Source organism: Python bivittatus, unplaced genomic scaffold (assembly GCF_059951505.1).
Source record: "Python bivittatus isolate LINGU-HERP-01145 unplaced genomic scaffold, Pbiv_v1 ctg000590_np1212, whole genome shotgun sequence".
In the NCBI taxonomy this organism is placed as follows: domain Eukaryota; kingdom Metazoa; phylum Chordata; class Lepidosauria; order Squamata; family Pythonidae; genus Python; species Python bivittatus.
The window spans coordinates 11,246,022-11,270,910 of NW_028277086.1; the positions used below are offsets into that span (position 1 = coordinate 11,246,022).

The window sequence follows — 24,889 nt, forward strand, 5'->3', positions numbered from 1 at the left end:
TGAGATGGGCAGCTATATAAATATGATTAATAAATAAATAAATAAACTTCTAAAAAGTAAGGTGATGCATTGGGATTACTGCTCTACCCAGAGACAATTTACCCCATTATCATGGTCTGAGGGAACAGACTCGTGTGGTCTGGGACCAGTTCCCCTAGGGGAGGCTTTAAAATTTACTTAGCTTTGGTGAGATTTTAGGAAGAGGGGGTCTGCATCCATTGTTCCTGTGAGGAGCAAACTTCTGCCATATAATTTAAAATTGTCTTGGATAAAAAATATGAATTTTTCAAAATAAACAGACATTGGAAGGACATTAAGTCCAAAGGATCTTCTCAACTGTCCCTTTAAATCTAGCAATTTGCAAAGTAGATACTTTCTAACCATCTCTAGGGTATCAGGAGCCATGAAGATTACATTTCTCTTGGTTAGTAGCTCTAGAGCAGTGTTTTTCAAACTTGGCAACTTTATGATGCGTGGACTTTAATTCCCAGAATTCCCCAGCCAGAATGCCAAGGAATTCTAGGAGTTGAAGTCCATGCATCGTAAAGTTGCCAAGTTTGAAAAACGCTGCTCTAGACACTGCTGAACCACATATGAGATCACAGGTGGAGACCAAAGCCTAAAGGGAAGAGTATTTATCATACAGCTTACTGCTGCTATAACCAGATAAGTCTGAATGGTAAATAAGATGCTGGAGAGTGCTGGTACCGGGTGAAGCTCACTCTGAAATAAGCCCAAGCTTTTAAAGGTCTGGGATCAGCATATAACTCCCACAGGAAGTTCTGAATCTTGGAAATCCATTTCTAAGACACACACACACCAATAATGGACCACCACCATTAATACATTGGTTTGTCAGGTCTCATAGGTATCTTCAGCTCTCCATCCTACCACTTTCTCTAGATTGACAACTATCCGTTTGCTCACCACCACCACCATCCCTGGCACTGTGCTGATTCACCTTGCGGGGTTCAACAAAATTATATTCCTATATTCCTAATCCAAATATTCCTTTTCACCTGATGGTAATACCAGAGAGTCCTTGTGAAGTCCATAATGCCTGATTAGAAAATGCAAGAGAATGCAAGAACATAGTATTTGGAAGAACAGACTTATAGATTTAAACCCGATCAAAAAGTATAGCCAAAGACTTCATTCACATGCAAATTAGCCACTACCTACAGAACTCCCCCACTCAAGCATGCACAAATGTAACATCACAGAAAGATATGTGCAACCCCTGGCAACCAGTAAACCCCACTGTTCCATATTTCTTGCACTGTTTCTATCATCTAGTATGGTAGTGAAACGTTTGCAGCCCAGAACCCTAGCTCACAGAACTCTAACAACATGCCAACTTTATTATCCTATAATCAACTGCCTGGAAATACAACCCAGTTTGAAAACAAAAATGCCTCTTCCATACATGAAGTTGCAATAAAGCCATTTCTACCTCTGAGATGGTGAGATGATTTCTCAGAGTTCTAGGTGTGATTGAACCACAGCGCTTGTCATTAAGAATGCAACTGCAATTGGTCGCCTGTATAGGAAGGGACAAATTATTATTTCTTTCTCAAGAAAGCACATTCAAGCAAACTATAGCAAAGTCATGATGGACTGAAACATCTTGTCTCCTTGATCTTCATGTTCAGGCTGCTGCTTTCTATGTCTTCTATGGCACTATGACATCTTTTCTATGATAAGATATGCCAATTATTCTAAATGCATTTCAGCTGCTCTTGTACAACAGCTGAAGTTTTATCTGCAATCTTGAAGTGAAATCTGAAGTATAAGATTAGGGGTGCAAGGTTTTCACAGAACCTCATTGCTGACTGCTCCATGCTAAGCATCACTCCCTTCTCTCTCCTGGTCAAGTGACCCAGAGCAAAATCAGGTCTGGTCATGTGGTGACTTGCTTAATGACTGCCCCACTTAATGACCAATCTTCCAGTGCCTATTGTAGGTTGTTAAGTGAGGACTACCTGTCATTCTCTGAACATCGAACAGAACAGGACCAAATTTGGTTTGGGAGGAGAGGCCAACAGGGGGGGAAAAAAAACAGGCTTGAAAATGGGTTGGATCCAGTTGGGGACTACAGGGAAAAAAATCTTCCCCCAAAAATCTCCTCTAGCACATCCTGATGGGAGATGTACTTGGGCTGTTGCTCAGAAAGTTGCTGACTGCTCTGTTCTAAGCACCGCCCCTTCTCTCTCCTGGTCATGTGTCCCAGAGCAGTGTATATGCACCCACCCTCTGCTTCTCAGTACACACATGCACGCACATAAGTGCAACATAAGGGAGAAGAGAAGCACACACACAGGCTGAAGCGACCTACATGCATCCTCCCTGATTAGATGCACCCAGAGAGAGTCCACACATATGCAGACATCATGATTAGTCCTTGGAGACAAGGTCCATGCTCTCAAACACAGATGCAACACATTGCTTAACTCTAATACACAAAAGAAAATAAGATGTTTCCTATGGCCATGGTTAATAATGGGGTTGGAAGGCATTCCAGAAATAAGCTACCTTGCTTATTTCTAAGGTAGACAAAGAAGGGCTTTCTTTTTCCTAAGGGAAAAAATGCTAATTCAGTCCTAGTAGGAAAAGATTGAGGAAAGACTCTGTTGAATTAAGGCAATGGGAGGAATAGATGTTAACATCATATTGTTTGGAGAGAGAAAAAAGAACTTAAAAGATTTAAACATGCTGGTATTTTTGTAACTCCTAAGGTGATCACCCAATAGTTAAAAGTACAAATTTTCTCTTTGAATGCAACAAACCAATTACTTTCTCTTTTAATTGTTCACTCTGGTTGAGACAATAAAGACTGCTGGTTTAAGGAAGCGAGGTTTGAAGATTTGGCTATTTACAGCCCATGTATCTATTTATCTTCATTACCTAGAAAGGTAACACTGGCAGGCCAGGCTAAAGGATCATTAAGAGGAAAGAATTTGCAAGTTTTAAGAGGAAAAGAAGCTTAAACAGCTGTATGGGGTATGGGGCAGCACTAAAGGAACACTACAGCTTCATGCAGGGAAATTCCCTCACCTATCTTCCATTTGGATATGCGAGATCCAATCATACGTCATTCATTCATTCATTCATTCATTCATTCATTCATTCATTCATTCATTCATTCATTCATTCATAAGATTTATAAGGCCAACCCTCTCATAATTAGTGATGCTGCAAAAAATAAAAATAAAAAATACAGTGCAAGCCCCCCAAACCCAACAAAATCAAAGACATAATCAATATACTGTCTTGTCTGTTCCCACTAAAGAAAGAGAGAGACGGTTTAGTTCTGTGCCTTGCATCTGATGCTCGCTGCATTTGATACAAAAGGTAAAATTGCACCCCGTAATTCAGAACAGACAGATCGGTCTGTGTCCAGCTTATGTTAATCTGACATGCATTCCATTCCATTCCAACCTTCCTTTCTTCCACTTTCCACATGGAATCTGATTTAAAAAAAAAAAAGGCAAAAAATATCACTACTATTTTTATGCACCATTTCCCTTCATATGCCTTTGGTATGGCATTTGGGTACATTCCAAAGATTTAGCCTGTGCTGATCCTGGCTGGGGAATTCTGGGAGTTGAAATCCATACCTCTTAAAGTTGCCGGGGTTGAGAAAACCTGGTTCGCTTAAAAATGCATCTCCTAGGAGATTCTCCTGCAGCTGTACTTCTGATCCCCCAAGGAAAGGATGGGCCTTTGCCAATTGTATGAGGAACCCACACAGCACCTTGCCATACACATAAACTATTTGAGTGGGGGGCCTCACACTCGCAGCCAAGCAGCCTATCCATCATACATGATTAACCTCCAACCATCTTTACTTTCCTTTAGAGCTGGTTAGTTGTATTCGGTCTGAGAAGCTGCCAACCAGCTAGGGCAACTGCAGGGTGGATATAAAAACAAAGTTAAGGTGGCAGCCATGATCGAAGCCCCACTCCCTTTCAACATGCACCAGATACATGGCATGTTTAAAATAGGGGTGGGGCTTCACGCAATCACAGCTACCATTTTGATTTGTTTCATCCTCACTACTTAACATGATTCCCAGATTTTTTTTAAAAAATCCATGCAGAATGGGAAGGAAGAAAAAGAGGAAGAGGGAGAGGGAGAGGGAGAGGGAGAGGGAGAGGGAGAGGGAGAGGGAGAGGAGAGGAGAGGAGAGGAGAGGAGAGGAGAGGAGAGGAGAGGAGAGGAGAGGAGAGGAGAGGAGAGGAGAGGAGAGGAGAGAAGAGAAGAGAAGAGAAGAGAAGAGAAGAGAAGAGAAGAGAAGAGAAGAGAAGAGAAGAGAAGAGAAGAGAAGAGAAGAGAAGAGAAGAGAAGAGGACTTTAATTATTTATTGCCAGCAAAAAGCAGGCCAGCACTACCAAACAAGCAAACCAGTTCATCTGGCTGGTTGTGTTTTGCTGCAAGGAAGGAATAAGATGTGTTTTTGGAGTGTCTGGGCATGTGCAGTAACGTCACTATCCAAGCCTGCCTCCTCAGCAGCATCATTAATGTAGACATGCAAAGGAGGGACTTATATACAGGTATTCCTCACTTACTGACTGCCTTGTTTAGTGACCATTCAAAGTTACAACAGTGTAAAAAATTAGATTTGCAACCAATCCTTGCATTTACGACCATCATAGCATCCCATGGTCACATGATCACCATTTGTGTGCTTTGCAACTTGCTTGTGAGAAGCAGAGTTAATAGAGAAGGCAGAAGTCAAATCATAAGTCAGGGTCATGTGATGTTTTGCTTAATGACTGAAGGGGAAGTGAGATTGTAAACCCATCACGGTCATATGATTTTCTGCTTAGCAACCATGGTGCTTAGTGATGGAGTTGCCAGTCCCAATTGTGGTCACTAAGTGAGGATACCTGTAATGACATCATTCTGGGGGAGGCTTGTCATACTGTTATGTGTCCCATTTTGTGGCAATCTGGGAGGTGTGGAATGAGGTACCTTAAACTCCAACACAAAACAGAAGAACTTTCTTCCTTCACTTTTATTTCTAGACCTCCCACCAAAGACTAGATAGGTGCAACTGAGGCTGCTATACCCTATCTCCAGCAAAGGAAGAAGATGGGGTGATCTGACCCTGAATGTAACCAAGAGCCACATCCCACGTGAGTGAATGTGGGATGAGCTTCTGAGCACATCAGGTAAGCAGACTACACCTACAAACATCATGTTCCCCTTCTCTGGGTGAGGAAATACATGACTTTGGGTCCGCCTGGTGATGACCACAGCATATGGAAGACCGAAACTTTGTATATACATAGTAAAGAGCAGCAATTAACAAATGAAATTAATCTCCCAATGGAGTTAATGGAAAAAGGATATAAGGAAAAGGATGTAGAGGTTGCTTGGAAAAAAGTGAAAAGAATTATGTGCAGAACACTACAAAAATGTATGAAATATGAAAAAGGATACTTGATGGAATGATGAAGTGTATAGACCATGGGAGAGAAAAATGCATATAAGAAAGGGGTTGCTGCAAAAAATGAGGATGAGAGAAAGATACTACATAATGTGTATATAGAGAAAAAATAATAATTGCAAAAAATGCCGTCGAAGAGAGCAAGGAATGGTCAAAGTTAAAAGAGATAGAGAAAATGCAGAGCAATTTCGATGATTTTTTAATGGTTTGGAGCTGGGTGAAGAATGCTACAAAGGTGCTCCAGCAGAGTGAGTGGAACTGAAAATGAAAGGAATGAAATGATTTGGAATGAAACTGAAGTGAGAGAATGCAGTGAAGAGCATTTTAGAAATTTGCATAGGAATGATAGTGATATGTCGACAAGTGAAACTGAAATGAATACTACAAATATTAGAGTCCAAAACAAAATAGACAAAAAGGAAGCCATAAGTACTGCGAGAAAACTGAAAATTGGTAAGGCTTCAGGCACAGGTGGTGTAACTGGAGAAATGCTAAAATATGGATGTGGTTTGCTTATGGAGTGGGTTTGTGCAATGGTGTGTGGGAATGACCTTGGGAGATAGGAGGGAGAGCCACAGACTGGACAACGACTGTGTAAAAGATACATCAGCCCACAGAAGGAGGGAAGGCATGGGAAACGTTTCAGAAGCGACCCTCCCTAGTTTTCCGGAGAGTAAAAGGAAAGGAGGGGAGAAATAATTTCAATCTTGCAAGATTCTGTTAATGCCACCTTACAATAAAGATAGAGCTAGTACTCTAGGTTGTGCTTCTGGTCTGGACTACCTCAAAGGGCTAACAGTGCGTGACTTATTTAAGGTGAGGGAAGACTGCTTGTTCTCTGACATTTGGAAGACTGTTAGTATTGCTACGGTATGTAAAAGGAAAGTTAGCAAAAGTGACTGTAAAAAATGCAGGGGGGTTAGTTTCTTAAGTATGTCTGGGAAGGCTTTGGCAGAATTCAGACTGAAAAAAGTACAAAATGTGACAATGAGTAAAATTTGGGAAATATAGAGTAGATTTATGTTATACAGACCAGTTTCTCCTCTTAAGCAGTTCACTAAGAACTGTATGAATGTGAGAAACAAAGTTTATTGTACCTTTGTTATTTAGAGAAAGCTATAATAAAGAGAATAGGCTTGAATTCTGGAATGTTTTGTCCAGTAGGGAGTTGAACATAGCTTTCTGAGTGCATTAAGATAAATTTACAAAAGTGAAGCATGTGTGAGAGTAAATGGCATGCTTAGCAAATGCTTAAATATTGATCAAGAAGGGAGATAAAAATGCCGATGATATCTAGATCTGCAACGAAAGTTAGATAAATTGTATGATGCAACAAGACGTACGACTGCAAATTAAGGTATGGAAAATCAAGGTTGTTTTGCTGGTAAGGGAAATGGGGCAAATGATTGCTAGTGTTACCTACATGGCCAAAAAACTGGAGCAAGGAGACAAATTTGTGTCCCTAAAAGTACGGGGCTTTGGTGGCATCTTGATTTTTATGACCTCACCCCCCAGACACACACACACACACACACACACACACACAGAGGCATACCTATTGTGGATAAATATCCAAGACGATCCGGATGTTAAAATACCCTTTTTCCAGAAGTGAACAATTTGTGCTTGAAGACAGTGAGAAAGAAGATAAAGGGGCTGCTTAGATTTCACCTAATTTTTTTGCACTGTGCATTAATTACAGTTGATTTGGCTTTTCAGACAGGATGACCAAACTCCATTTCTGAATTTTCTGAATTTTTACCAGGCCTCCTAAATGGCATTTTTACTGCATCACCTAGTCTCCACCTTTGGGAATAGGGTTTTTTGCTGTCACTTCTCCGGTTTTTCAAAGATGAGCTTTCTAAATACAAAAAGGCTTGTCAACCAGAGGAGAAAATCGCACTGAGCCAGTCACCTTCAAACTTCCCTCTTCCGTCCCCTTGTTCTTTTCAGTTATGTTTCTCCCCAGTTTCTCATTTTGCTGCTTTGGTTTCCTAACAACATTTGTGCAGGATTCAATGAATGTTATATCTTCCCCACAAACAGACATCTGTGTCAATGTTTCTCAATCCTAGCAACTTTCAGATGTGTTCTGAAATTCTGGGAGTTGAAATCCACATCTGAAAATTGCTAAGGTGGAGAAACACTGATTCTTTTTCACCATCAAGATAAAGAGGAAATTGAATCATTAGAAAAAATCAAATATCAATCAAATATGTTGAAGTCCACACAGCTTAAAGTTGCCAAGGTTGAGAAACACTGATCTAAATTCTTGCTCCACGTACGTTATGCAATCTTCATCTACTTATGTCTGACCTTGGCAGTGGGATGGCAGTGGTAAGTAGGCCCATTTGGAATTGGAGAAGCATATTGTGGGCACTCTCACAAAATGGCTACCACCAGAGTTTTCCACTTCCCTAAATAATTGCCATGCTGGATATGCCTAGCCACAAAACTTCAGTCCACAAACAGGAGGCTGCTTTGGCTAATAGAATTGCCCAACAAGGCTTTTGGGGCATGCTGGAAGAATGTTGAGGATTTAATTTGAACCCCAATTTTTATATCCTTTCATCAGCAAGCCTTCTAAATTTTATGCAGTTATTTATTTGATTGATGTACCACCTTTGTTTGCCCAATTCAAGAGAGTGTCTATAATGCTTCCGTCTCCTATGTTCTCCACAACAACAACCCTGTGAGGTAGGTTGAGCCAAGAGAATGGGACTGGCTCAAAGTCACCAGCCGGCTTTTGTGCCTAAAGAAGAATTAGAATCATGTCTTCCGAATTCTAATCCAGTGAAATTATTGAACAGGCCATGCTATGAATTTAGCAAGGCAGTCAGCAAAATGAATCAGACACTTAGCTGTTGCCGGAAACAACAAAGTGTTAATAAATTAGTGGAAGTGTTAACCACAAGAATGCAAGGTAGCCATGAAGGTTAACAACAGATGCCTGGGAACCATTAACAGGAAATGTGGGAAATGAGGTTTTTCCGATAACATTCTAGCCAAATTAACAATTTTGCTACGGAATCTTAGGCCTTTTGTTTAAATCAAACTTTCTATCAGGTAGGAAAAGTATGATCTCATTTTATCCACCCCTTCCTTATATATTTTAACGTGCATATGAATTAATTCAATCAGTAAGGTTAATCTTATCAATCACATTGACCGTAATGTCCTATTGCACCTCGGCTAATTAACTGTAATTATCATATAACCAATGAAATGGAAGTGATGATTTGCATACATCTACAAAGAGGGCTTGTCATTTCTGCAGGCTTTTTCACTTATTGACCTCCAGAACTGTATCTGTCAATAAATCAGTTACGCTTCTGTGTAGTGTCCTGGTCTCCAATTTAAAGGTACCCTGGGTGGAAACAAATTATCCTTTGTGTGACATCAAGCAGGGGGTGTTGCACTGTTTTACAAAGCAGCTTGAAAGAAATACTTCCCTGTGAATCTTAGTTAAAGTGAAACATCCCTTCAAAGCACTCCATAGCCTTAATTTTCAACATCTACGCTTGGAAACTATTTTAGCTATGACATCCAGTACTTTTTTTTAACAGTAATTTCATTAAACATTACAATTAAAATGATAAAAACTCAATATCCTAATCAAGGAACTACCAAGGAGAAAACCACACCCCCATCAAACTACTGTATATAAACAGGGAGCAAACCCCACACTCAGTAGCACTGATGATGTTACCTAGTTGGGTAAGGAAATGTCTGCAAGCAAACAACCGAGCTTGGAGAGCACCAAGGGTCCCTCCTTTACTCTGCACCTTGAAAAAAGAACAATTTTGTGGATGGGGGTAATGGATCCAACAACTGTTAACCGTTCTTTCTTTCTTTCTTTCTTTCTTTCTTTCTTTCTTTCTTTCTTTCTTTCTTTCTTTCTTTCTTTCTTTTAATCTGCCATTTAGTAAAAGAAAAGAGAATGTGGGTCTCAGATGCTTTCTTTAAAAGAATTTCTCTGGTTTAAAACTACAGGAGACCTCGTGGGCTTAGGAGATTGAAAGTTTGCTTCAGTAACGTAATACGTTTGGTTTAACATATGTCTTAACTAAAACAGAGTCACACTGAAAGATATTCTTGAACAGAGACCTATTAGCCACAAGGGCTCGGGCTGAAAACTTAGAAAGTCTCCTAAAATTATATTCTGCCAAATAGAAATATCTTCCCTTTAATTTTATAGCTACTTTCTTAGATTAGCTGTACCCATACCTCTCTGGATTTCTCTGGAATGTAAAGGAAATAATGGGATATAAAATTTGATTTCTCATATAGTCATGTATGTGACAGAAGTCAGCTTCCTATACAGCTCCATGCATATACAGTGAGCAGTTAGACTGATCTGTATCTATGCCCTATAAAGTTATATTTTTGTAGATATTATTTGTAGGAACATTCTCAGGATTAAAAAAAAACCACAATTTATGTTTATTCATTGATAGCATGGACTCACTTGCTTTTAAAATGGTATTTAGAGGAAGTATGCCATGATCTGGAATGAGACAGCTCCCACAGGGATCTAAGTAAAGTAAAAATAGAAGGTTTGGCTTCATGCCATATATTTAATATATTGTGTAGCTCCAACTCTCTCTTTCTTCTCAGACATCCTTAGACAGACAGCATTTGTCCCTTTGTTTCTTCTTCCCCAGGAGTGATTTCTGATTTTATTTGTTCTCGCTGAGTTTTATGTTATTGCAAACAGCCTAGCTCTCTCCAGTTTATCATGATTATGGTGAATGTTTGGCCTGTCCTCTCAAATCATTTGCAACCTCTGTAGTTTCTTTTTTCCATTAACGCTGAATTATCCCGACCAGGCGTCTGGCAATCACTCATATTCCTTTATTCTTCTAAGTGCTCTCAGGGGCACACCACCAATTGCAGTGGAAAGAAGAGATGGCTCTGGTTAAAACAAGCAGTGGTTTGTTTCAGAATGCAGCAGTGGGAATCCTACCACATCTGGACTGGTTGCCGGTTTGTTTCTGGGTAAAATTTAAAGGGTTGATACACATTCCTTCGAAGCTCCAAAGAGCTTCGGTACCTGATGATTCACCTTCTCCCCTATCAACCTGATATTTCTGCAAGTTACAAGGAAAAGCCTTTACCACGATCACATCTACGGGGGAACCTATTTCACCTATGGTCAAAAGGTTTTCCAAGGAGTTGCAGCTAGACCACCTAGAGTCTTTTGAACTGAGTAACCTTACAAATCTAATACATTAAATTAAGACTGAGGAACATCTGACCATGTAAAACAGGGTTCCTCAACCTCAGCAGCTTTAAGCATGGCTGGCTGGGGAATTCTGGGAGTTGACGTCCACCCATCTTAAAGTTGCTGAGGTTGAGGAACCCTGGTGTAAAACAAAAGTAGCATTTTCTTGCTGTCTTTCATTGCTTGTCTGACTTAATCTTGTCTGCTAAGTATGCATTATCCTTAAAAATGGTTTTATCAATGGCTTCAAACTCTACCATTTCACCTTCTTAATTTGCCCGTACAATGTTACACTGCCTGGCTTTTCTAAATTATTGCTGCCTTCTGAATGCTGCAACGCAATGAGAAAAGTGGGAAATACACTCCTAACGGATGAAAGTGAAGGGTGTTCTTTTGAAGAAATGAATTAAAGAATAGGGTTTTCTAGAGATCTGACAAGCATTTGGCCAAAAGGTTGGGAAAGTGTGAATTCACCCCCAGAGCATTGTCACTATGCAGGTGGCAAAATTTAGTTAATGTTGGCTGGTTTTGAAAAGCTAAGCAGGGCTGGATTTCATTAGTAATTGGACAGAGACTACCAGAAAATCTTAGGACTATATGGTGCCTTGGAAACCAACTGTCAGCCTTCCCTGGTAGACCAGACAGGAAACATAACCAGATGAGCTAATTCTACTTTATTGTTAATTCTACTTTAACAGAATCTTGTAAGTCTGAAAGTATTATTCTCCTACTGTCACTTTTACAGCCTGAGAACTTAGGGAGGGTCCCTCCTGAGCCTCTTGCTCTACCCACTATGCAGCTGCAGGCTATACCCTCTCTTATCTGTCTGTCCCTAGGCAGCATCTCTTCCCCCTATCTCCCAAGGTCATTCCCACATACCATTACACCAACCTACCTACCTACCTATCTAGTCACCAGGAGGTGAGTTCAACCAGAGGGAGTCTTTATCTTTTTTAATCGTTTTGGGATTGCAACTCCCAGAATTCCTAGCCACACCTGAAGGGTTTCTGTGAATTGCAGTTTCCAGATTTGTACTCCCAATATGTCTGGAGGACCATCATATCCCATAACAGAAAATAAGTGCCATCTGGTGGGACCTAGAAAGAGGGCCTTTTCTGCTGTGGAGCCTGGTCTTTGGAACACCATCCCCCCTGAGATCAGATTTGCCCCAATCCTGCTGGCCTTTCACAAGGCATTAAAAACATGGCTCTGCCATCAGGCCTGGGGCCCTGGCAGTGTGGATGAGCCCATTTCTTGCCTATATTGACTGTGGAACATCATGAATTTCTCAATTCCTACTTGTGTCATTTATGTTTTTCATTATTGGTTTTGTTTTTGTTCTGTTTTTACCCTGTTTAACTGTCTGCCATGGCTGGCTGGGGAATTCTGGGAGTTGAAGTCCAGATGTCTTCAAGTTGCCAAGGTTGAGAAACACTGCTGTAAGCCTTCTGGGGTCTGGTAACTAGGCAGGCAGATAAATTGGGGTAATAAATAAAGAAATAATCCCCTTGTTCAAATTCACAGTTACAGACTTGCATCATAGCATCTGATGCAAGAACCTAAGTGATGGCATATGCATGATAATGTCATCATGCGGATGTCACAATTTCCCCACACTTGGAGGGGTCCCAGGGACTTGCTGAAGGCTCAGCCCTGACCCACCTTCACCCGCTTGCTTCCCAATTTTAGTTTTTCTTTAGGGCCGCCCATGGAAACAAGTGGATATCCCCATCTTGATCCTATCCTTTGGATTCTTCATTGAATCTTCTCATTCAGAGAAGGCGGCAAAACAATTCCAGAAGTGAAGTGCAAAAATCATCTAGTATTATATATATAGAGAGAGACTAATTAATTGTCTGCGCTCACAAAAGATTGCAATGAAATTCAGTCCTGTGTGCAAAACTGCCTTATCTTCATACCCATGACTGAGCTGGAATGGCAGTGCAATTCAAACTTCTTGAATTTGATAGAACATGGATCTGATCCAGTCCTTCTATTATAGTATTCCTATTTTTAGGAGGGCTTTTCAGTTTCATTTTGCAGCTTAGAAAAGGAGGCAAGAATTCTAATATGCAGCCCTTATCTACAACCCCAAGTGGTAAAGTCCAGAAGATGTTTTGGCACATGATTCTGGCCTTATACAGGCATTGAACAATATAGGAGCACTTTAGGAACATGGTACTTTAAAGAAAAATCCTAAGACAATTGTGACTATCATGATGAAGCTGTACCATCCAAAGAATGTGGTTTTCCTTGTTATGGCAAGGACTCAACAACTCCACAACTGTATTCCTTAACCTGATGCTTTCCATGTATGCTTAATTACATATATAAAGATGCCCCCAAAATTGACCTTGACTCTCATTGACTACATAGACACAGGTATTCAGTCTTCTTGTCAGTGTTACAGAAGGAGGTTGTGATTGTCCGCTTTGACCATGGGTGTGGTTTTTGTTTGTTTGCTTCCCCATCTAGAGATTTCCTAATAGCCATCCTTCCAAAACCTAATCAGGCCCAGTCCTGCTTAGCTTCCAAACCTAGACAAGTTTAACCAAGTGCTGCCACCTGTTCTCAGAATTCTCAGCCAACACAGTGAATGGCTGGGGATACTGGAAACTATCATCCCCAAAAAGAAAAGAAATATATATTTGCACAGAAATTCAGGGATCAGAGCATGGAAGCCCTGCTGAAAATATTTGAGTAAAAATAAAGGGCAAGAGAAACAAATGAAATACTGTTGTGGGAGTTTATTATAGATGGCTGGGCATGCAGAATATCTAGATGAGGAGGTATTTCTGCATCTGATGGCCAGTCTTTGAAAGAGGCATACAATAGTGATAATGGGGGATTTCAATTATCTTGACATCTGCTGGGAATCTCAATCTGCCAAGCGTCAGAGGTTCAGAAAGTTCTTGTCTTCTCTTGCTGACAACTTCATTTATCAAAATACAGAGTCTGGGAATCTGCTATCCTGGACCTAATCCTCACCAAGAGGAAGGAATTGGATGAAGAAGTGCAGGTGACCGGTACCCAGGGGAGAAGAATTCATGCTATCTTTGAATTTGTAATATCCAGAAGAAGAGGAATTGAGATGTCAGACCTGCTTTGTGATTGAATTTCAGAGCAATGGATGTTGATGAACTCTGAGAGAAGATAGCTTAGATCCAATGACTTGAAAACCTGAAGGAGAAAAGTGACCAGAAAGGATGGGAAGAGAAATCCCCACAAGAGGGAAATATGGGAGGAATATAGAGTAGCCAGGCATGCAGAGCTATCTAAAATCCTGAAGAAAGATAGGGACATATATAAGAAATGGAAGAGGGGTACGTAACTGAAGAAGAATACAAGGTATGCTCCAGAAACTATACAAAAAGGTATCAGAAATTCAAAATGAGCTGAGGTTTGTGAAGATAACAAAAACAACAGAAAAGCATTCTTTGGGAAGTGAAAGTGAAGCCAAAGAGGGTTGAGGTCCATTATGAGGAGAAAGTGATGAATCTGTAATCAGTAAGGTGATCGCAAAACCACTGTTGGTAATCTTGGAAAACTCCTGAAGGACTTATTGGAATCCTGGTAAAACATTCATCTTAATTACTGAAATTCTACCTAACAATGACAGTTGTAACTTATCCCATCTCTGTCTTTTTTAATATCATTCCAAACTTTAACGTAATTGTTCTGATATAACATACAATTCATGTTAGTCAGTGTAACTCCCAAACATTTAATCTTTTTCTCAATTTTAAAACCAGGCTTTTTCATCAGAATTTCTTGATCATGTATAGTCATTTTTAACCAACATCTTTGAAGAACTATTGGAGTCCCAGAAGACTGGAGGAGAGCCAATGTCATCTCCATCTTCCAAACGGAAAAGAAGAAGGCACTAGGAAAGTATAGACCTGTCAGTTTAACATCTATTCTAGGCAAGGTCCACAAACAGATTATCAAACATCATGATTGTGAGCACTTGCATAGGCTTGCTACAATTAGCAGGAATCATGGGCTTGTCATAAAGAAATCATACCAGAGTAACCAGAGTAACTTTATCTTCTGTGATAAAGTTATTAACTTAGTAGATCAGGGGAATGCCACAGACATAGCATAGCTCGACCACAGCACAGCCTTTGACCAAGTGCCTCATGATATCCTTCATAAAATGGTGGATATCGGATAGATGATACCATTGTTAGATGGATTCATGGTTGGTTGAATGACCATACTGAAAGAGTGCTTATTAATGGCTCCATTTCAGTTTGGAGGGAAGTGGAGTGTCACAGAGTTCTGTCCAGGACCCTGTGCTGTTAAACATTTGTATCAATGATTTGGATGAGGGAATTATGGAGATATTTATAAAGCTTGCAGATAACATAGAGCTGCAGGAGGTGGCTATTACTTTAGAAGAAAGAGAGTGGATTCAAAAAGAACCAGAGAGGTTTCAGCAGTGGGCTGAAGTAAGTAAGATGGGATTTCACTGAAATAAGTATAAAGTTGTGCATCTGGGTAGGAAAGTTGTAAGAGACATGTAAAAGATATAGGAGACCTGGCTGAGCAGTAGTAAATGTGAGAGATCTGGGTGTCCTTGTTGACCACAAGTTAAATATGAGCCAGCAGTGTGACATAGCTGCTAAAAAGGCAAATATTATCTTGCGGTAAATTAACAGAAGCAAAAAGTCCAGCTCATAGGAAGCCATTGTTCCACTGTATTCTGCCCTAATCAGACTCCACTTGGAAAACTGTGTCTAGTTCTGAGCACCTCAGTTCAAAGAGGACATGACAAATCAGAGCAAATTCAGATGAGGGCTACCAAGATGGTGAGGGGTCTGGAAACCAAGCCCTATGTTAGCCTTGCAAGGTAGACAAGAAGCACACCCAGGAGTACTAGGTCTATCTTTATTGTAAGGTTCCATTAACAGAATCTCGCAAGTCTGAAGGTACATCTCTTCCCCCTTGCCTTTACAGACCAAGAAACTAGGGACAGTCTCTTCTGAGATGTTTGCCATGCCCACCTTCTTTCTGCGGTTTCAGCTGCCTCATATCTGACTGTTGCTTCATCTGTGGTTCTTCCTCCTGTCTCCCAAGGTCATTCCCACATACCATTATGCCCTATGAGAAATGGTTAAAAGTTCTGAGTATGTTTAGCCTACATAGGAGAAAACAGAGAGGGCATATCGTAGCAGGATTATCACATACAAGAAGGCAGAATCAGAACGAATGGGTTCAAATGACAAGGAAGGACATTCAGGCTAGACATCAGAAGGAACTTCCTGACTGTAAGAGCTGGCAGCTCGGATGAGTTCTTCTCTGAGGGTCTTCAAACAAAGCCTGGATCATCATCTGTCAGAGATGCTCTAGTGCAGAGTTTTTCAAACTTTGTTCCATGGAGCCCTTGGGGTTCGCAAAAGCCTGATGGGGTTCCACAAGAACCTAAGAGCAAAAGTAAGCACAGCCAGTTTTCTATTACTAGGTCTTTACCTCTTGATCAGGGTTCTGGATAAAAAAAAAAAAATTAACAAAATTCCACAACCTTGAAACTCCCTGCTTAAGTGAATTTTGCACTGACCCAGGAAAGGTGGGTAGGAGAGGGAACTAGAGGATCTCTTATGCCCCTTCCAACTCTGTGATTCTATGAAATATGAGAGCCAGGAAATCTGTAGGGTGTCAGGAAGGCTGATCTCAAGTTTCAGTCAGTGCATTTACTCATGGGAATGAAACCCTTAAATATCACCACAAGAAGCCGTATGCCTTTGACTTTGTTTTTTTTTTCGTCTGAAAGCCTTTCCTTTCTTTGGCGTCCTTTCCTTTCCTGTGAGAGATTTCGGCATCCAGAAGAGCAGAGCAGAAGGAAAGCAATGCTCTTGCATAAATGAAAATCTATGTTTCAGAATAACTGGACCTGAACTGAAAAGGTCATGAGACATTTGATCAACTTCCGAGCCAAATCTTAACAGTCCCGTAGCACTGCCGTTTTATTGTCACTGGCTGCAAATGAAAAAGAAAACATCTGAACACCAAGCTGGGTGGTGAAGGCGCTGAATGATTTCTTCATTTCTGTTCATCTCCATTAACGTGGCACTCATTAATAAGAGCAGAAGAACAATCAATTTAAACAGAAGCACAGCAATCAGCCCTCTAATGTGGGAGCAAAGGCGATTAAATCATCCTCTGCGAAGCTTGGAAGAGGTGCTGCAAGGGAACTTTATTAGAAGCGTGTCAGAATGTAATTTTTATTTTACAGTTTCTCCATCTGATGAAGATCCAGCCAGGACTGGATCCAATTTTTGCCTTTGGAGCTCAGCAAATTGGTTCAGAGAATTATCTTGTCTTCATTCCTGTTGTAATCAAAATGGCAAGAGGCATATTTCAGAGGCTTCAGAAGTTTTTCTTGCAGAGGGGCTGGAATTAGAAAAATTAAAAAAAAAAAAAACCTCTTCGTAGAAGGAAAGAGGAGAAATTCAACAACTTTCAGGACAATTAACTTATCTCCAGAATGTAACCAGGAGATGGTAACAGTGGAATCATATGGTGGTTGGGTTAGGAGGGTCCAAGGGTATAGTCAAAAAAGTCAGGATAGCAGCCATGAAGCTCCCCTTGTTTTTTTATGTGCACTACAAAAAAGCCATCTTGACTTTTTTGACCACACCCTCTGGACACCCTTAGTTAGGATTATCCTATGTCTTGATGCAATTTCTATGTTTGATGCTCAAACAACTACTAAACCCTATCAGTAACAAAGATCTGGCAACTTATTCCCATTGAATCTGAGATGGCAGATGGAAAACTCCTGGCCCTTTCACTCTGAAACATTATTTTATTTCATTTATATCCTGCCTTTCATTTAGGAGCTTAGAATGGGATATACAACATCCCCTTTTCTCATTTTTCTGCACAACAGCCCTGTGAGGTTAGTTGGGCTGAGAGACAGGAACTGGCCCAAAGTCCTTCAGAGAGCTTCCAAGTCCCCTAAGGGATTTCCTCAGCAAAGTGAGGCCTCAAATCTGGATCCTTCCATTCCTAGGTTGGCATCTTCATCACTACACCATAAGGCTGTTGATCTGAGAGAATGGGACTGGCCCAAAGTCCCCCGGGAAGTTTCCATGGCTGAGGGGGGATTAGAACCAGGATCTCCCCATTCCTAGCTGGTCTTCACCACTACACCACATTGTATGTTTGGATGAGAAAGAGGGTCTGGCCCAAAGTCCCCCAAAGGGACCTTCTGTGGCTGAAAGGGAACTAGAAGTAAGTTCTTCCTGCTCCTAGCCTGACATCTTCACCACTACACAACATTGGCTCTTGGGCTGACAGACAGGAACTGTCCCAAAGTGTCAGGTTCAGCCCAAAAACAACAACAAGGTCATCCAGTACAGTTCAGATACTTTATTAGCTTGTACCTAGTAGACAGAATCTCACCAGACTAAACTTATCTATAGCTACTATAGAATATACTTTCTGAGGCTCTAGGGAGGAGCCAGCCTATCCTCTTCATTTTCCCACAGTCTTGTTGCAGGCTGAGGAGATGCAAGCCCTGGAATGTCTCTCCCCCCTCCTGACAACCTTGAAGCTCCATTCCAGAATCTTCCACACTCATGCTATCCATCACACAAAGTCTCCCATTCAGCTTCCATAGATGGAGGTGAGCTAGAACCTGGCTCTCTCCAATCCTATTCCTCTATCTTCACCACTATACCATACTTCCTTCCCTCAATGACAGTTACAAAAATAGGGCTTATTCTTGATGAAACATTTCCCTACACAGCTGCTTCTTCACGAGCAGCTGTTCATCAAGCAAGCGTTTTCTGCATAAGGATAAGGCCTGAGTAAATGGCCAACAAGAAATCTTCATGATGCTATGAGGCTGGGCTTCTGTGAAGGAATTTAGAGCTGACCTTGAGGAAGGTATGAGAGAGATGTTAAGGGAGGACTTGCAAAAAAAATTACACAGTCCTAAAATGGAGGGAAACATGAGAATGGAACTCAAAATAATCCCACCTTAATTTTGTTTAAGATGGGACAGAAGAAACTTGGACAGGCTTTCATGATTCTGTTATTAAACTGTATCTTACAAGTATAAAGTAGCTTTCCTGGAATCCCTACAGTGTCTCTTTCTTGGCCTAGCCTACCATGAAGGGCTAACATCAATCTTGAAAGCCTATCCAAGTTTCTCTCTCTGTCCCATTTTCTACTAAACAGAATCAAGACAGTGTTATTTTGAGTTTCTCAGAACGATGTAACCTTTCCTCGGGTCCCCCCCACCAACCCTTAAAGGCTCACTCATTCGTTTCCTACCCCCAAGGCCAGCTCTACATTTTTTTTCACAGCTTCAGATGGATTAAAACAGAGCTCTTACACAGATAATAGCTGGGGTGATTCAATTTTCTCTCACCCTTTACTGAAATGCCACTGTTACAAAACTGAAAAGAGATATGGGTTTCTCCTCCATATTTATTAACCATATATTAACCCTTCTGCTGCCTGTCTCTCCCTCTGCTGAGGTTTTCAGAAGCTTCTGGTTGGACCACATCTGAAGTACAACATTCAAATCTGGTCAACATATTTATGTCTGTGACATATTGAAGTATGCTTATATTTATCAGTTTTCCATGCTGCCTTTATATCCATCTGGCAAACAAGGCAGCTTGCAATACTAAACATGGAAAAGTTGGAATAAAGACTTCCATACAATTAAAAGGGTAATTAAAGCAGCCATTAAAATAAAAGAAATTGACAATTCAAAACCCTAGCAGAAGAGGCATGTTTTTGCTAACTTCCTAAGTGCTGAGAAATGTAACTCCCTTCAAACGTTTTTAAAATCATGTAATTTTTACATGAGGAGGAGAAAATGTACCAACTTTTTCCCCACTTATTAAAAATGCCCTCTCTGCCTGCAGTAGAGAATCTGTATTCTCCAGAGACATTCAACAGTATTTAAAACCTGGACGTATTTTCTGAACTTATTAGGAAATGAGCAGATTTTCCAAGGTTATAATAAATTGATGTGGGGAGGGGGGACACAGACCTAACATTTTCAGCTACACTCCCCATTCTTGCACATAGAAATGACATGTTTTTAAAAAAAAAAAAAAAAAAAACCTGAAGAGGACAATTAGTAAGGCAATTGTCAGCAGTTCCCCTGGATTACGAGAGGTCTGGTCAAAGCCCGCACTTTAGATTTATAATGTAGATTTACAAAGGCCACCCCACTCAGCACAGACTCTGAACAGTGTACCATTAAAATACAAATGTATTAGGCTAATACAATACTGTGTATGTTTAGCCTAAGAAACAGAGGCTGAGGGGAGACATCAGAGCAGTTTTCCTGAATGTGGATTTAATCTCTGAAGTGTCCATGGGTAAGACAAGAACCAATAGGTGGAAGCTTTGAGAGAGAGAGAGAGAGAGAGAGAGAGATTTGAAATAAGGAGGAATTTCCTGCCTGTGAGAGCTATGAAGCAGTGGTGGAATCATCACTGAAGGTTTTCAAATGGTCTGGGATGGGCTGAAGATTTCTGCTGTGAAGATAGGATCAGAAGATCTCTAAAGTGCCTTCTAACCCCATGAGTCTATAATTCTATGAGCCTACCTAAAAAACAGAAATAAAATAAAATAACATGAAACTGAAACTGAAACTAATGGGGGGGGACAACATACCCTAACCAAAACACATTCCACATCAATGGGCATGACACCAGTCTACTTGAAAACTCAAGTTTTCAAAGTTCATCTCAAAATGTTTAAAGTCAGGGTGGTCTGAATCTTTGAGGGGGTTGTTATCAAAAAGACAGGTGCCACAACAGATTAGAAGCTCTTCAAGTTCTCCTTCCCTGTCTGCTCTCCCCATTTCTCCGTTTCACACATTGCTGCTGTGCTTTCCCTTGGCAAAATCCACAAAAGTAATGGAATATCTCCTCACTGTTGTTGATGCTCCCCCACTTCCTCTCTAGATTTACTTACCGTCCCTAACCTTGCATAGTAAGAAAGAACTATACCAGCTGACCACTCCAGCAGGGAGTAACCATAAATTATCTTCAGTTAAAGCATGTACTAATACTGGGCCAGAACCTGTCACGTTATTGCTCAGAAATGTTGTTCCCTTAAATAAAAGCCTTCTGTTTTATTCTCAGGATGCTTGAGAATTTCTTATTCATTTCTCTTGGTGATACTCTTGGAACTGGCAGCGGGTACATTCGATGCCCTTGTTGTATACTACTATAGGTCTTTTCGTTATTCAGCAGCTCTTTCAGCAGCTCCAGCTTCCCAATCTGATAAAGGAATTCCTTCATACCATCTTCTCTTGGACTTCAATGGAAGCATGGGAAGCCAGGGAGACTGGAGACCTCTGGGGAGATTATTGTACACTGAAAGACCCCTTGGAACCTTGTAACTAAATAAATGCAACACCACCCTTCAGAATTTCACCCAAACTCTTTTCTTTTTCCTTCAAAATAAACTTTGAAAACAACCCTTCTTTTATTAAATGGAAGAAGGACCCAGGAGAAGGTATAGAAAGGGTCAGGATGGTAGCAGAATTTACCCAATTGTGAGTGATAGGCAGGCCACCAAGCAATGACAGCAGATGACCTCTGCTCTGGTTACCTCATTGGTAAACCAAAAAATGCAGAATCTGATTGCTTCAATTGCCTGTCATAAATGGATACCCATGAATGGGACAGCCTTTTTACACTGCCCTATAATCAGCTATTGCTAGTTTATTTTTATTTATTTATTAAATGTGTCCCCACCCATCTCCCCCAGTGGGGGACTCTGGGCGGCTCACAACACATTAAAAACAATAAATATACAATTAAAAACCTATAATAATAAAGGTTACAAAAAATAAAGGAAAAAATCCAGGAGGCCGATGGTTCAAGGCAGCAACACCAGGCCTCTAAGGGAGTAGCCAACCCCACACTTGATGATTCCCACCTCATCCCAGGCCAGATGGCAGAGCCAGGTCTTCAGATCCCTCCGAAAGGCCAGGAGTGAGGGGGCCAGGAGTGAGGGGGCAAGATATTCCAAAGGGCAGGGACTACAGCAGAGAAGGCCCACCTACTGGACCCTGCTAGTCAGAGCTGTTTTGCCGAGGGGGTCCGGAGCATGCCCTCTCTGTGTGATCGGGTGGGACGGGTTGAAATCGTGGGGGCAAGGCGGTCCCCCAGGTAGCCTGGTCCCATGCCATGTAGGGCTTTAAAGGTGATAATCAACACCTTGAATTGGACCCAGAAGCAAACCGGTACCCAATGCAGCTCATGGAGCAATGGTGTTATGTGGGTCCTTCAGGCCCCAAAAATAGCTCGCGCGGCTGCATTCTGAACCAGCTGAAGCTTCCAGATACTCTTCAAAGGTAGCCCCATGTAAAGCACATTGCAGTAGTCTATCTAGGAGATAACAAGGGCATGGGTGACCATTCAAAGGGCATCCTGATCCAGGAAAGGGCGTAACTGGTGCACAACCCGGAGCAAAAGCCCTCCTGGCCACGGCTGCTCTTCAAGCAGGAGCCGTGAGTCCAGGAGGACCCCCAGATTACGCACTGGGTCTGTCTGTCTGGGGCAGTGCTACCAACGATGACAAAGTCCCGGATACAGAGGAGCCATTAACTCACAGCCACTCCGTCTTACCAGGGTTCAACTGAAGCCTGTTGTTCCCCATCCAGACCCTCACAGCCTCCAGGACTGTGAGAGGGCGGTCACAGCATCACTTACCTCACCAGGGATGGAGATATATAGTTGAGTATCATCAGCATACTGAGGATACCTCATCCCCTGATGACAGATGATCTCACCCAGCGGTTTCATGTAGATGTTGAAAAGGAGCGGAGAGAGAACCGAACCTTGTGGCACCCCACAAAGGAGGGGCTGAGGATGGGACCTCTCACTCCCTATCACCACCGATTGGGATCGGCCCCGAAGAAAGGAGGTGAACCAGCACAAGACTGTGCCACCCACCCCCAAGCCCCTGAGCCATCCCAATAGGATACCATGGTCGACGGTATCAAAAACTGCTGAGAGATCAAGGAGAGCAAGGATGGTCGCACTTCCACCATCCCGCTCCCACCAGAGATCATCCATAAGTGCGACCAATGCCGTTTCCATTCCATAGCCAGGCCTGAAACCTGACTGATAAGGGTCCAGATAATCCGTTTCCTCCAGAACCCTTTGGATCTGTGATGCCACCACTTTCTCAACCACCTTCCCCAAAAAGGGAAGGTGGGAGACTGGACGGAAATTGTCCAGTACGGAAGGATCCAGGGAGGGTTTGAGGAGGGAGTGCACCAATGCCTCTTTAAAGGCAGCTGGAAACACTCCCTCCCACAAGGATGTATTAACTATCGCCTGGATCCAACTGCATGTCACTTCCCAAGCTGCTTTCACCAGCCAGGAGGGCCATGGGTCCAGATGACAAGTGGTGGCCCTCACAGTCTGGAGTATCCTGTCCACTTCCTCAGGAACAACAGGATCAAACTGTTCCCAGATAACTGGGCAAGAATGATCCCCTGGTATCTCCCCAGACCCTGCGCCACACTCAGAGTCTAACTCGGAACAAATCTGAGCGATTTTATCCTGCAGATGTTCTGAAAATTCCTCCACGCGGCCCTGCAAATGAATCCCCATATCCCCCCTACCAAAGAGGGATCTAGTGATCCCTAACAGGGCCACCGGGCAGCACTCTGCAGACGCGATAAGGGTGATGTATTGGCGCTTCGCTGCTCTTATCGCCACAATGTAGGCCTTGATAGTGGCTCTAACCTGTGTTCGGTTGGATTCGGTCTTTGTCTTCCTCCAGCGGCACTCTAGACATCTCTTGACCCTCTTCAGCACCCCCAACTCCTCCATAAACCATGGGGAGTGTCGGGGCTGATGTGGCAAGAGAGGTCACATAGGCGCGATCCTGTCCAAGGCCCCAGGTGCCTCCCTATTCCAAGCAGCAGCCAAAGCCTCCGCTGGACCATGCAGCAGATCCACAGGAATACCTCTCAGCTCCCTCTGAAACCCTGATGGATCCATCAGGTGCCGGGGGTGGACCAATCGCATGGGTCCTGCCTCCCTGTGGAGGGGGGTGGCATAGGAGAAACTCAGGGTCACCAGGACATGATCTGACCATGACAACGGGGAAAGCTGTAAATCTCCCCTCAGATCACTTTGCCATTGCTCCAACAAGAAAACTAAATCCGGTATGTGGCCACTGTCTCGGGTTGGGTCCTGCACAATTTGAGACAGGCCCATGGCTGCCATAGTAGCCATGAACTCCTGAGCCGCCTCCAAGGTCCATCCCAGGAATAGCAAGTTAAAGTCCCCCAGAACCATAAGCCTGGGGAACTCCACCGCCAGCCCCGAGACGGTCTCCAGCAGCTCAGGCAGGGAGGCTGCCATGCAGCAGGAGGCTGGTACAGTAGAAGCACTCCCAACTGTTTGTGGGCACCCAACCTAAGAAACAGTGTCTCACAGCCAGAAACTTGTGGAGCAATGCCCCTGAAGGCCACCAGAGACTCTCGGATGATGACAGCCACCCCTCCTCCCCTGCCCTGGCATCTTGGCTGGTGTCACACTGTGAACCCAGCTGGGCATATTTCTGAGAGGGGAACCCCCCCCTCGGGCCCCAGCCAGGTCTCAGTAATACATGCCAGGTCCACCCCCTCCTCGGTGATCAAGTCACATATGAGGGGGGCCTTGTTTTTAACTGACCTGGCATTAAGCAGCAGCAGCCGGAGGCCAGGGCCCTTATGAACCTGGTGACCAGGGCCTGGGAACGAGCAAGGAGGGCTGGAACACGCCACCGGTAACACACACCAGGGGCGTCTTCCCCGAAGATGGCCCGCCGTTCAGCTCCTGTCATATTGTCGCCTACCCGACACCACCTCAATAGTGTAGCCCACCGCATAGTCCTCGGGGGTGCCAGGCCCAAATACCTCCAATCCTGGGCCCTTGGGGTCCCCGATCTGGGGTAAAGTTCCCTCCATCCAATCAGACATCCACATTCAAAACCAGACACTCCCAGCTGAGGGAAGATCCCACCCGCGCACCACCTCACGCTCTCGGCGCCAGCTGGGACCCACCCCCCACCAAACCTCACACTGCAATCACACTCTGCCCACTAATGAAGAACCAAATATGGTCAACCCTGAGAAGAGCTAAAATAAGGGAAAAAAATAGGGCTGTCTGAATATCTGGAAGACTAACCTATAGAAGATGAAGTAAACTTGTTCTCTGTTACTGACCAT

General features: G+C 42.6%; 1 protein-coding gene across 1 annotated transcript; it reads right to left on the minus strand.

Moving 5' to 3' along the window:
* Window positions 1–20,765: 20,765 nt before the first annotated feature.
* LOC148214748 (uncharacterized) lies at window positions 20,766–24,640 on the minus strand. The gene is made up of 3 exons (XM_088149270.1): window positions 24,527–24,640; window positions 22,789–23,525; window positions 20,766–20,970 (listed from the first exon to the last, which is right to left on the minus strand). Exons 1-3 carry the CDS (start codon window positions 24,638–24,640, stop codon window positions 20,766–20,768), a joined length of 1,056 nt encoding a protein of 351 aa, XP_088005396.1.
* Between the last annotated feature and the right edge of the window lie 249 nt (window positions 24,641–24,889).

Excerpts from the sequence above, each read along its gene's own strand:
- LOC148214748 (XM_088149270.1), bottom strand. The coding sequence starts at position 24,640 with ATGTCTGATTGGATGGAGGGAACTTTACCCCAGATCGGGGACCCCAAG. Across the intron at positions 23,526-24,526 it reads CGGTGGGCTACACTATTGAG|CCCCGACACTCCCCATGGTT; the intron begins GTGGTGTCGGGT and ends TTGCCACATCAG. Across the intron at positions 20,971-22,788 it reads GATTATCTGGACCCTTATCA|TCCAAGAGAAGATGGTATGA; the intron begins GTCAGGTTTCAG and ends CTTCCATTGAAG.